At 38.3% G+C, this 12578-nt stretch overlaps 1 protein-coding gene across 11 annotated transcripts in view; it reads left to right on the top strand.

The window, feature by feature from the left end:
• TEX9 (testis expressed 9) overlaps positions 1 to 12578 on the top strand; it is a 205021-nt gene that overhangs the window by 141840 nt on the left and 50603 nt on the right. For all 11 annotated transcript variants that reach the window (XM_067029798.1, XM_067029800.1, XM_067029795.1 and 8 more), the window contains 3 exons: positions 7957 to 8005; positions 9368 to 9450; positions 11324 to 11502. In XM_067029798.1, coding sequence (XP_066885899.1) covers positions 7957 to 8005; positions 9368 to 9450; positions 11324 to 11502 — 311 coding nt within the window. The remainder of the gene's footprint in view (positions 1 to 7956; positions 8006 to 9367; positions 9451 to 11323; positions 11503 to 12578) is intronic.

Below are 12578 nucleotides of genomic sequence, written 5' to 3'. Positions count from 1 at the left end.
TTCTTTTTTTAAATAGATCTTTATTGACATATAATTGCTTCACAATACCATGTTAGTTTCTGTTGCACAACAAAGCGAATCAGCCATATGCATACACATGTCCCCCTATCCCCTGCCTGTTGAGCCTCCCTCCTATCCTCCCTATCGCACCCCTCTAGGTCATCACATAGCACCGAGCCCATCTCCCTGTGCTATGCTGCTGCCTCCCATCAGCCAACTGTTTTACATTCGGTAGTGTATATATGTCGATGCTGCTCTCACTTCACCCCAGCTTCACCCTCCTACCCCATGTCATCAAGTGCATTCTCTGTGTCTGCCTCTTTATTTCTTTATTTCTGCCCTGCAACAACTAGGTTCATCAGTACCTTTTTTTTTTTTTTTTTTTTTTAGATTCCATGTATATGCGTTAGCATACGGTATTTGTTTTTCTCTTTCTGACTTAACTTCACTCTGTATGACAGACTCTAGGTCCATCCTCCTCACTACAAATAACTCAGTTTTGTTTCTTTTTATGGCAGAGTAATATTCCATTGTATATATGTGCCACATCTTTATCCATCCCTCTGTCGATGGACACTTAGGTTGTTTCCATGTCCTGGCTGTTGTAAATAGTGCTGCGGTGAACATTGTGGTGCATGTCTCTCTTTTTTTTTTTTTTTTTTTTTTTTTTTGTGTTAGGCGGGCTTCTCACTGTTGTGGTCTCTCCCTTTGCGGAGCACAGGCTCCGGATGCGCAGGCTCAGCGGCCATGGCTCACGGGCCCAGCCGCATCCGCGGCATGTGGGATCTTCCCGGACCGGGGCACGAACCCGCGTCCCCTGCATCGGCAGGCGGATTCTCAACCACTGCGCCACCAGGGAAGCCCGCATGTCTCTTTTTGAATTATGGTTTTCTCAGGGTATATACCCAGCAGTGGGATTGCTGGGTCATATGGTAGTTCCAATTTTAGTTTTTTAGGGAACCTCCATACTGTTTTCCGTAGTGGTTGTATCAATTTACATTCCCACCAACAGTGTAGGAGGGTTCCATTTTCACCACACCCTTTCCAGCATTTATTGTTTCTAGTTTGTTTGATAATGGCCATTCTGACCAGCGTGAGGCGATACCTCATTATAGTTTTCATTTGCATTTTACTAATAATTAGTGATGTTGAGCATCTTTCATGTGCCTCTTAGCCATCTATATGTCTTCCTTGATGAAATGTCTATTTAGGTCTTCTGCCCATTTTTTAACTGGATTGTTTGTTTTTTTAATATTGAGCTCCATGAGCTGTTTGTATATTTCGGAGATTAATCCTTTGTCTGTTGTTTCATTTGCAAATATTTTCTCCCATTCTGAGGGTTGTCTTTTTGTTTATGGTTTCCTTTGCTGTGCAAAAGCTTTTAAGTTTAATTAAGTCCCATTTGTTGATTTTTATTTCTGTTACTCTAGGAGGTGGGTCAGAAGAGATCTTGCTGTGGTTTATGTCAGAGTGTTTTTCCTATGTTTTGCTCTAAAAGTTTTATAGGGTCTGGTCTTATATTTAAGTCTTTAATCCGTTTGGAGTTTATTTTTATGTATGACGTTAAGTAGTGTTCTAATTTCATTCTTTTACATGTAGCTGTCCAGTTTTCCCAGCACTACTTATTGAAGAGGCTGTCTTTTCTCCATTGTATGTTCATTCCTCCTTTGTCGTAAATTAGGCGCCCATATGTGTGTGGGTTTATCTCTGGGCATTCTATCCTGTACCATTGACTTGTATTTCTGTTTCTCTACCAGTACCATACTGTCTTGATTACTGTAGCTTTGTGGTATAGTTTGAAGTTGGGGAGCCTGCTTCCTCCAACTCTGTTTTTCTTTCTCAAGATTGCTCTGGCTATTCGGGGTCTTTTGTGTTTCCATACGAATTGTAAGATTTTTTGTTCTAATTCTGTGTAGAATGCCATTGGTAGTTTGATAGGGGTTGCATTGAATCTGTAGATTGTTTTGGGTAGTATAGTCATTTTCATAATATTGATTCTTCCAATCCAAAAACATGTTATATTTCTCCATCTGTTTATGTCATCTTTGATTTCTTTCATCAGTGTTTTATACTTTTCTGAGTACAAATCTTTCACCTCTTTAGGCAGGATTATTCCTAAGTATTTTATTCTTTTTGTTGCAATGGTAAATGGGAGTGTTTTCTTAACTTCTCTTTCTGATTTTTTGTTTTTGGTGTCTAGGAATGCCAGAGATTTCTATATATTAATTTTGTATCCTGCAACCTTACCAAATTCATTGATTAGTTCTAGAAGTTTTCTGGTGACATCTTTAAAATTTTCTATGTATAGTATCTTGTCATAAAAAAATAGTGACAATTTTACTTCTTTTCCAATTTCTATTCCTTTTATTTCTTTTTCTTCTCTGACTGCCGTGGCTAGGACTTCCAAAACTATGTTGAATAATAGTGGCGAGAGTGGGCATCCTTGTCTTGTTCCTGATCTTAGAGGAAATGCTTTCTGTTTTTCACCATTGAGAATGATGTTTACTGTGGGTTTGTCATATATGGCCTTTATTATGTTGAGGTCGCTTCCCTCTATGCTGACTTTCTGGAGAGTTTTTATCATAAATGGGTGTTGAATTTTGTCAAAAGCTTTTTCTGCATCTATTGAGATGATCATATGGTTTTAATTCTTTAATTTGTTAATATAGTGTATCACATTGATTGATTTGCGTATATTGAAGAATCCTTGCATCCCTGGGTTAAATCCCACTTGATCATGGTGTATGATCCTTTTAATGTGTTGTTGGATTCTGTTTGCTAGTATTTTGTTGAGGATTTTTGCATCTATGTTCATCAGTGATATTGGCCTGTAGTTTTCTTTTTTTGTTAGATCTTTGTCTGGTTTTGGTATCAGTGTGATGGTGGCCTCGTAGAATGCGTTTGGGAGTGTTCCTTCCTCTGCAATTTTTTGGGAGAGTTTGAGAAGGATGGGTGTTAGCCCTTCTCTAAATGTTTGAGAGAATTCACCTGTGAAGCCATCTGGTTCTTTGTGGTTGTCCATTTTATTGGCATATAGTTGTTTGTAGTAGTCTTTTATAATCCTTTGTATTTCTGCAGTGTCAGTTTTGATTTCTCCTTTTTCATTTTTACTTTTATTGATTTGCATCCTCTCCCTTTTTTTCTTGATGAGTCTGGCTAAGGTTTTCTCAATTTTGTTTACCTTCTCAAAGAACCAGCTTTTAGTTTTATTGATCTTTGCTATTGTTTTCTTTATTTCTATTTCATTTATTTCTACTCTGATCTTTATGATTTCTTTCCTTCTACTGACTTTAGGTTTTCTTTGTTCTTCTTCCTTTAGTTGTTTTAAGTGTAGGCTTTGATTGTTTATTTGAGATTTTTCTTGTTTCTTGAGGTGAGATGTAATTGCTCTCAACATCCTTCTTAGAACTGCTTTTGCTGTGTCCCATAGGTTTTGGGTCGTCATGTTTTCATTGTCATTTGTTTCTATGTATTTTTGATTTCTTCTTTGATTTCTTCAGTAATCTCTTGGTTATTTAGTAGTGCACTGTTTAGCCTCCATGTATTTGTGGTTTTTACAGTTTTTTTTTCCCATAACTGATTTCCAGTCTCATAGCCTTGTGGTCAGAAAAGATGCTTGATACAATTTCAGTTATCTTAAATTTTCCAAGGCTGGATTTGTGCCCCAAGATGTGATATATCCTGGAGAATGTTCCATGTGCACTTGAGAAGAAAGTGTATTCTGCCACTTTTGGGTGGAATGTTCTGTATATATCAACTAGATCTATCTGGTCTATTGTGTCATTTAAAGCTTGTGTTTCCTTATTTATTTTCTGTTTGGTTGATCTGCCCATTGGTATAAGTGGGTGTAAAATCCCCTACTGTTACTGTCGATTTCTCCTTTCATGGTTGTTAGCATTTGCCTTATGTATTGAGGTGCTCCTAAGTTGGGCGCATAAACATTTACAATTATTGTATCTTCTTCTTGGAATGATCCCTTGATCATTATGTAGTGTCCTTCTTTGTGTCTTGTAATAATCTTTATTTTAAAGTCCATTTTGTCTGATATGAGAATCGCTATTCCAACTTTCTTTTGATTTCCATTTGCATGGAATATCTTTTTTCACCCCCTCACTTGGTCTGAAGTAGGTCTCCTGGGTCTTATTTTTGCATCTATTCAGCCAGTCTGTGTCTTTTGGTTGGGGCATTTAATCCATTTACATTGAAGGTTATTATCAATATGTATGTTCCTGTTACCATTTTCTTAATTGTTTTGGGTTTGTTTTTGTGGGTCTTTCTTCTCTTGTGTTCTCGCTTAGAGAAGTTTCTTTAGCGTTTGCTGTAAAGCTGGTTTGGTGGTGCTGAATTCTCTTAGCTTTTGCTTGTCTGAATAGCTTTTGACTTTTCCATCGAATCTGAATGAGACCCTTGCTGGGTAGAGTAGTCTTGGTTGTAGGTTTTTCTCTTTCATCACTTTAAGTATATCCTGCCACTCCCTTCTGGCCTGCAGAGTTTCCGCCGAAAAATCAGCTGATAACCTTATGGGGATTCCTTTGTATGTTATTTTTTGTTTTTCCCCTGTTGCTTTTAATATTTTTTGTTGAATTTAATATTTGTTAGTTTGATTAATATGTGTCTTGATGTGTTTTTCCTAGAGTTTATCCTATATGGGACTCTCTGTCCTCCCGGACTTGGGTGACTATTTCCTTTCCCATGTTTAGGAATTTTTCAACTATAATCTCTTCAAATATTTTCTCAGACCCTTTGTCTCTTCTTCTTCTGGGACCACTATAATTTAAATGTTGGTGTGTTTAGTGTTTTCCCAGAGGTCTCTGAGATTGTCTTCCATTGTTTTCATTCTTATTTCTTTATTCTGCTCCTCGGCAGTTATTTCCACCATTTTGTCTTCCAGCTCACGTATTCATTCTTCCGCCTCAGTTTTTCTGTTTTTGATTCCTTCTAGTGTATTTTTCATCTCAGTTATCATGTTGTTCATCTCTCTTTGTTTGTTCTTTAGTTCTTCTGGATCTTTATTAAACATTTCTTGTATTTTCTCAGGCTGTGCCTCCATTCTATTTTCGAGATTCTGGATCATCTTTACTGTCATTACTCTGAATTCTTTTTCATGTAGATTGCCTATTTCCTCTTCATTTATTTGGTCTTGTAGGTTTTTACCTTGCTCCTTCATCTGTGTGATATTTTTTGCTGTCCCTTTTTTTTTTTTTTTTTTTTTTTTAATGAGTGGGATTGTGTTCCTGTCTTACTGGTTGATTGGCCTGGGGCTTCCAACACTAGAGTTTGTAGGCTGTTGGGTAGAGCTGGTTCTTGATGCTGAGATGATGAACTCCAAGAGACCTCACTTGGATCAGTGTTCCCTGGGGTCTGAGTTTCTCTGTTAGTGTGCAGTGATTTGGACTCAGAGCTCCCACCACAGGAGCTTCAGCCTGACCCCATGAACCAAGATCCCGCAAGCCACCTGGGGCAGAAAATTTTTTAAAGTACAATAACGAAGTAAAAAATAAAATCAGACTAGGAAACTAACAGATATGTTAGGAAGAATATGAAAAAATAATATATAGATGAATCAACAATCAGAAGGTACATCAGTACCACAATAGTAAAAAGAGGAGGGAAAAGAAAAAGAAAAAAAAGGTTGGGGGGAAGGCCTTGGCTGTGGAGAGCAGGGCCTAAGCAAGGGTGAGGTTTGGGCAGTGGGTGGGGACAATGCTCAGGACCCACAGGGCTGGAAAAGGCCCTGGGGGCTGGGGATGGGGAGCTTAGGCTCAAAGAACAGAGGGGGCCCAGGCATGACCCCCACCCCTGGTCTCAGAGGGCAGGGGACCTCATCTGGGAGCCCAGCAGGCTTCCTGGGCTTGATTGAGCAGCCCAAACACCCTCCTCTCCTCTCTTGCTCTTCCGCTCTGGGGTCTGGGAGGGCCCCTCCTGCCTGCCTCTCCTGATCTCCCTAGCCTCCCTCCTATGCACCCAGGACCAATGCGGCCAGGCAGGGAAGGGGGAGCCTTGGAGAGCAGGGGACCAGCCTGGGATCTCAGCAGGCTTCCCATGCCCATGAGGGCGGGGCAGTCGCCCTCTGCTCCTCCTGGAGGGACCCTCCCACCTGCCTCTCCTTTTCTCCACTTGGCCTCCTTCCTATGCCCATAAGGACCCACGTGACTGGAGGGGGGCTTTGGAGGGCAGAGGATTGGCCTGGGAGCTCAGCAGGCGTCCTGGGCCCAAGTGGGTGGGGCAGACACCATTGGCTCCTCTCCTGCTTCTCCTGCAGGGTGCCTCCCATAGAGCCCTTCCCATCTGCCTCTCCTGATCTCCCTGGCCTTCCTCCTATGCCCACAAGGACCCATGCAGCCTGGAGGGGGCTTGGAGGGCAGGGGATTGGCCTGGGAGCTCAGCAGCCTCCCTGGCCTGAGTGGGCCAGGTGATCGCCCTCCACTCCTCTCCCACTCTTCCTCTTCCTGGAGAGTCCCTCCCACATGCCTCTCGTGATCTCCCTGGCCTCAGGGGCACCTATCTTGTCTGGTCTCCACTTCTCCTCGCACCTCGGTCCCCCTACGTCCTACTGGTTCACTCTGGGGTTTCTCCCATCTCCTCAGGGGTCAGAGTCCTCCACCAGCAGCCAGCAGGCGCCCTAGTTGTGGGGAGATGCTAACTTTGCGTCTTTCCACACTGCCATCTTGACTCCTCCCCACTCTGTTTTTAATTTTTGAGGAACCTCCATATTGTTTTCCATAGAGGGTGTACCAAATTATGTTCCCGCCAACAGTGTGCAAGGGTTCCCTTTTCTCCACAGCCTTGCCAGCATTTGTTATCTCTTATCTTTTGATAGTAGCCATTCTTACAGGTGTGAGGTGATAGCTCATTGTGGTTTTGATTTACATTTCCCTGATGATTAGTGATATTGAGCTGCTTCTCATGCATCTGTTGGCAATCTATTTGTCCTCTTGGGAAAATGTCTGTTCCACTTTTGCCCATTTTTAAATCCAATTGTTTGTTGGGTAATTTTAATTGACTTTTATGAGATTTTAAAAATATATTTTTGATAGTAACCCTTTATCAGATACATGATTTGCAAATATTTTGTCCCATTCAGTTAATTATCTTTAGTCTTGTTGATGCTTTCCTTTGCTGTGCAGAAGCTTTTTAGTTTGATGTAGTCCCATGTGTTTATTTTTGCTTTTGTTGCCTTTGGTTTTGGTGTCAAATCCAAAAAAAATAATCACTAAGACTGATGTCAAGGAGCTAGCCACCTATATTTTTCTTTTAGGAGCTTTATGGTTTCAGGTTTTACATTCAAATGTTTAATCCATTTGAGTTTACTTTTGTGTATGATGTAAGATAACAGTCCATTTTCTTTTTTTTTTAACATACGGCTGTCCATTTTTCCCAACACCATTTATTGAAGAAACTGTCCTTTCCCCTTGGTATATTCTTGGCTCCTTTGTCATAAATTGAGCTTGATATGAGTAAGTTTATTTCTGGGCTCTGTATTCTGCTCCATTGATCTATGTGTCTGTTTTAATGCCAATACCATACTATTTTGATTATTATAGCTTTGTATAATAGCTTGAAATCAGGAGAATGCCATTTTTCTTGGATAGTGTATGTAGATCTGTTATTATATAATATCTTTTATGTGTAAGTATTAGAAATCTATAATTTGATGAATAAGGTAAGTTATAAAATACTAATAATTGGGGGCTTATACCAGTCAGACACAATGTAAACCTTTTACCTATTTTATCTCATTTAATTCTCAAAGTATTATTTTGAAATAAATATTACTGTCCTCATTTTAAAAAATGAGGAAACTGAAGCTTAGAGAAGTTCAGTAGCTTGCCTAAGGACTTACAGATGGTATGTAATTTCATTGAGATCCAAACTACAATTAATTAAGTTATTTTTAATATGTCTCAGTTTAGTGTCATTTATTATTAATATATGGTGTTTACTTTTTATCTGTAGACGTCCATTGTTGTCTGAAGGGACAGTTCATTTATGTTCAGAAACTAAGGTATGAAATCAAACTTTGTGAATGTGATTATATTATGTAGAATATAGGTTGTTTTTTAGATTTTTCTCTCTTTTTTTGTATTTATTATTCTCACTCTTATTGTGTTTATTGCAGGTAGGGTAGGGGGTGTTTTCTTCAAAGTGCTTTTCCTGAGTCACAAGAACTCCAGGGCCCCTGCCTGTGAGTGGGCAGCTGGCACATGTCACTCCTGCAACATTTCTAGAAAGAAGGATGAGGTGGGCAGGCAGGCCCTCCCCCAAAGAGCTTCCCAGGCCGGCTCTGCCAGCCTCAGCCCCTCTGAAAAAGAAACCCAAACCCCAGAAGCACCCCACCCCTTGGGCTTATGAAGCTGGGTGTGCATCCTCGCTACCCCACAAGCGGCTTCCTCTCCCTCCTTCCTACCCCCTTTCCTTGGGCTTCTCCATGCTCCACTTGTGGGCACTTCAGCCCCAACCTGCCTGCTTCCTGCGCTGCCTTGGAAGATGCTTTCATATTTGCTGGGCTTGCCTGTTGTCTTCAAGACCCAGGATGCTCACCCGGTGCACTACAGCTGATTCTGGCTGGGCACCCTTCTCCCACTACTGGTTGCCTCTACCCTGTGACAGTGCACTGGCCTATGGGGTAGAGGCAACCAGTCCCACAAGCCTCCCAATAGCTTGAAGGGAGCAGGTCCTAGGGCCTACAGCACGCCTTCCAGTAACAGCTAGAAATAGAATATTAGCCTTGATATTCAGAAGGGATATCTTTATGAAATGTTGCTTGTAAAATGAATTGTCCTTTTTTGTCTCATAATTTCACTGAACAATTTGGAGATACATTGGAAAAATTCTAAGTGAAATTAAGTTTTCTCTCCGAAACCCAAATTTACTAGATAGAAGATCTGAAAAAGAAAAGTATTCATATACAAAGAAGGTGATTGGGAAGGTTTATTCATTCATTTAAATATTTATACTGTGTAGAGATCACTATTCCAGGTGCTGGGCACACTGGGATGTACAAATTCCCTACCCATGGGAATCTAGACCTAAGGAATAGTATACGTGGAGGCCTATCTGAAGAATAATCGGTGAGGATAATTAAATTCTGTGAATCAGAACATCCAGTTTAACATTCCGCTAACTAGTTGAATATCCTTGAATCTTTGGGACTCATTTTCTTGTCTTTAAATCTCTTGGTCCTAGTAATAACTAGGTCTTTTCCAGGTATGCAATTTTGGATTCCTTAAAATAAAATTTGATTAATTCTCTGAAAATAGGAATTCTTCTGTGTAGCAATCTAGCAATTCTGTGTATTACACCAGTTGCCTTCCTTGGCAAGTGATTAGAGTCTAATTAATTAATCGTTTAAATTCTTTTCATGTAGCCAAAGAACAAAAACGTTGATCCAATAAACAAAGTTCAAAACAAATTACACTCTGCAAGTAAAGGAAGGAAATTAAATTCAAGGTATAGTACAGTTTTTAAAGTATTACTTTTAAAAAAAATTTTATAATTTATACTATCATTGTTCTTAATAAGATCTGTTTCTCCAGATCTTTTTATACCCAAAGTATACAAAATTGTATTCTGTATTTCTTCTCCACATTTAATGATTTAAAACATCTTCTAATCAGAAATGTCTTGCAACAGTTAATAAACATTTTGTATTGTTCTCTTAAGCAAAATTGACACATTTCGAATTTTTTAAATGTTATTTTTAGCTAGATATTTTCTTAGATCAGAAACTAGAACCTAGATGTCTTTCTCTGCCTAATTCTCTCACATAGACTTATACTTTTTGAACACCATGCATTACTGTATATATTGAATACAGAATGATTTTGGCATGCTCTCAATAAAACTATAGTTTAGTTATAATTTACATTCTACTGTTTTTGATGGGAAATAATTCAAGACTGTTTTTAGTACTTTAAGCATAAAAAGGGGACCCAAGAGGTTCTTTAGGATAGTAGACGTTCTAGAAAATGAGGGTCACACCTGCAGTGGATGGTACCAACCAGCTTCTAATTCACAGTAAATTGTTAGATTTATGTCTATTGCTTACCCAAATTGATAATTGCATTATAATTCTAGAAGAATCTTTGTTAATCCTTGCGTCTTTTAATTGGCTAAGTAAAGTTTTTGTTTTTTGAACAAAAGAGACAAAAAGGGTGAAAGGATAAGGAAGAAAAAAACTAAAATTGATAGAAGAAAAGAGAACATATGTTACATACATAAGTAGTGTACATACATAAGTACTGTACATACATACATAACTGGAATGGGTTATCTTATTTTCAGACTTCAAGTTTACTTTTTAATTAAAAGGTTCTTTTTCCAAAAGAATTCTAATGCATTTGCTTACGTGTTAAAAGTAAGTTAGGCTTTAAAGTAAGTAAAAGGTTAAAAGTAAGGCTTTCAGAAGCAAACTTGATGGATTAGGCCTGGCCCATTCCTCAACACCTTTAGAAGTGACTTTCATTTCATATTTCTCTCTCCATTAAAGAAAAAGAAATCAACTTTTGATAAACTTTGATCCTGCTTAAAATATGTTTTTTTAGGTGGAAAAACGAGTTTGAGCTAAGAACTGTTCACTCTGTAATTCTTTCTTAAGAGGTATTCTTCAGTGTTTGCAGAATTATGACTAGAGTGATATCAAATTGTACAGTTCTACTCCAGCAGCATGTAAAACTAAAAGCCACAGGCTGGATTTCACCTAGGAGGCCAAGTTCAGTACTCTTAGTTTTGATGTTCACTTGTTTGGGAGTGTTGACCTAGAACAAATAATTCTCCAGCAAAAAAATGCGTTTATTTGGGATCAACAGAATATTGCACTTCAGGGTCTGCAGCGATGGCGAACCACGTGCAAGTCCGCACACAGCAAGGCAAGGAGAACTCTTTTATAGAAGGAAAAAGGAAGTTGGGAGGGCTAGAGTAAACAAAGCCTTTTTATTACCTGACTTGTTGCCAGGAGTGAAGAGGAGCCTTCCTTCACACCGCGGGGCTCTGCTGTTGTCTCAGGGTGTGAGAGCTCCCCCTTCTGGTCTGCTGACTGTTTAATTGAGGCTTCTGTTTATTAATTTTTTACACTGGCCATGTCTAAGTGGCCTCATAAAGCCTCCTCTAGCTCAGTGGTTGTGTGATTCATAAAGATTGAAAGTCTACTAAGTCTCTTGTAATATAACCCTTGAAAGTATCAATTGTAGATTTCATCATAAATTTAAAATTTATAATAATTTTGATCTGCTTTTTTATTTGGATAAAAGTCATATCTGGGAGTCATATCTCCTTTTATATTATATGTATATAATATATAATGTGCTTATATGTGTTATTTTAGAGTAAAATTGAAATACTCTGATGTACAAACTGCCAGCGATGTTGCCATTCCAGAGGATTTCTCAGACTTTTCTCTTACAAAGACAATTAGCAAAATTGAAGGGCAACTGGAAGAAGAAGGCTTACCTGATTATATAGATGATGGTATTTTTTGTGGTGTTAGTGAAGACATTGGAACAGGTAGGTTGTTTTTTGTTTATTTTTATCCTTATATCACAATTAAGAAAATGTAGTGATGTCTTGCATTTGTTTAATGAAATAAAATTGGTTTTGAGTCAATAATTGTTGAAAATGGATGATGGGTGAGTAGGGTTTCATTGAACTCATCTCAGTACTGTTGTATATGTTTGATGTTTTCCATTATAAAAAGTAAAATTTAAAAGAACTATCTGGGGAGTTCCCTTATGGTCTAGTGGTTAGGACTTGGTGCTTTTAGTGACGTGGCCTTGGGTTTGATCCCAGGTCAGGGAACTAAGATCCCATAAGCCGTGTGGTTTGGCTAAAAAAAAGAGAGAGAAGAAAAAAAAAAGAACTATCTGGTATTGGTTTCATTGACCACTTTTCAAATAAGTTAAATGCCCCATAGCTTAGCATTACAACATTGAAATAAATTTTTAAAAACCCTATTTATTTGAATTCCTTCTATTTAATGTTACTGAATTCTCTTTATTGTGGGTTAATTCAACACATGTTAAAGGATAAATGAATTATTGATGTAGCATCAGGTAAAATAATGAATTTTCTAATGAATATTATTTTGTTTCTTGTAAATTCATTCTCTGCATAGCATTGGAAAAATAATACTTAGTCTAGATCATCAAAAACATGTTAGTTACCAGTAGTGCCTCTAAAATTGCTGAATTTATGAGGAGCCACCTATGCTATTATAAATTTAAAAAAAGACAGTCGAGTGTATATGAACATAGTTAATGCTGAACTATAATTAATTGTAGGTTCAGGCAAACTGCTTTAGCCTCTCTGTATTAGCAGTTTCTTCACTTGAAAATGTAGCAGCAGTTTGTATTAAATGATCATGAAGTTTACCCTTAAAATTCTCTGATTCTGTGAAAATCACAACGATTTACATGTATAATGGTTATTGTGCTACATGCTAGTTAGTCATAAATGCAGATTAATTCATTTATGCATTTATTACATTTACTGACCTATCCAAGCTTTCTGGGGCTAATGGTTAGGAACGAAGGTAAGTGGTTAACTTCATGCCTCTGTTAAGATACCTTCAGGGATGCAATGGT

The sequence above is a fragment of the Kogia breviceps genome, chromosome 3, assembly GCF_026419965.1.
Source record: "Kogia breviceps isolate mKogBre1 chromosome 3, mKogBre1 haplotype 1, whole genome shotgun sequence".
Lineage (NCBI taxonomy): Eukaryota > Metazoa > Chordata > Mammalia > Artiodactyla > Physeteridae > Kogia > Kogia breviceps.
Note: the sequence above shows the minus strand (reverse complement) of the source record. Positions and strands in the feature narration are given on the sequence as shown.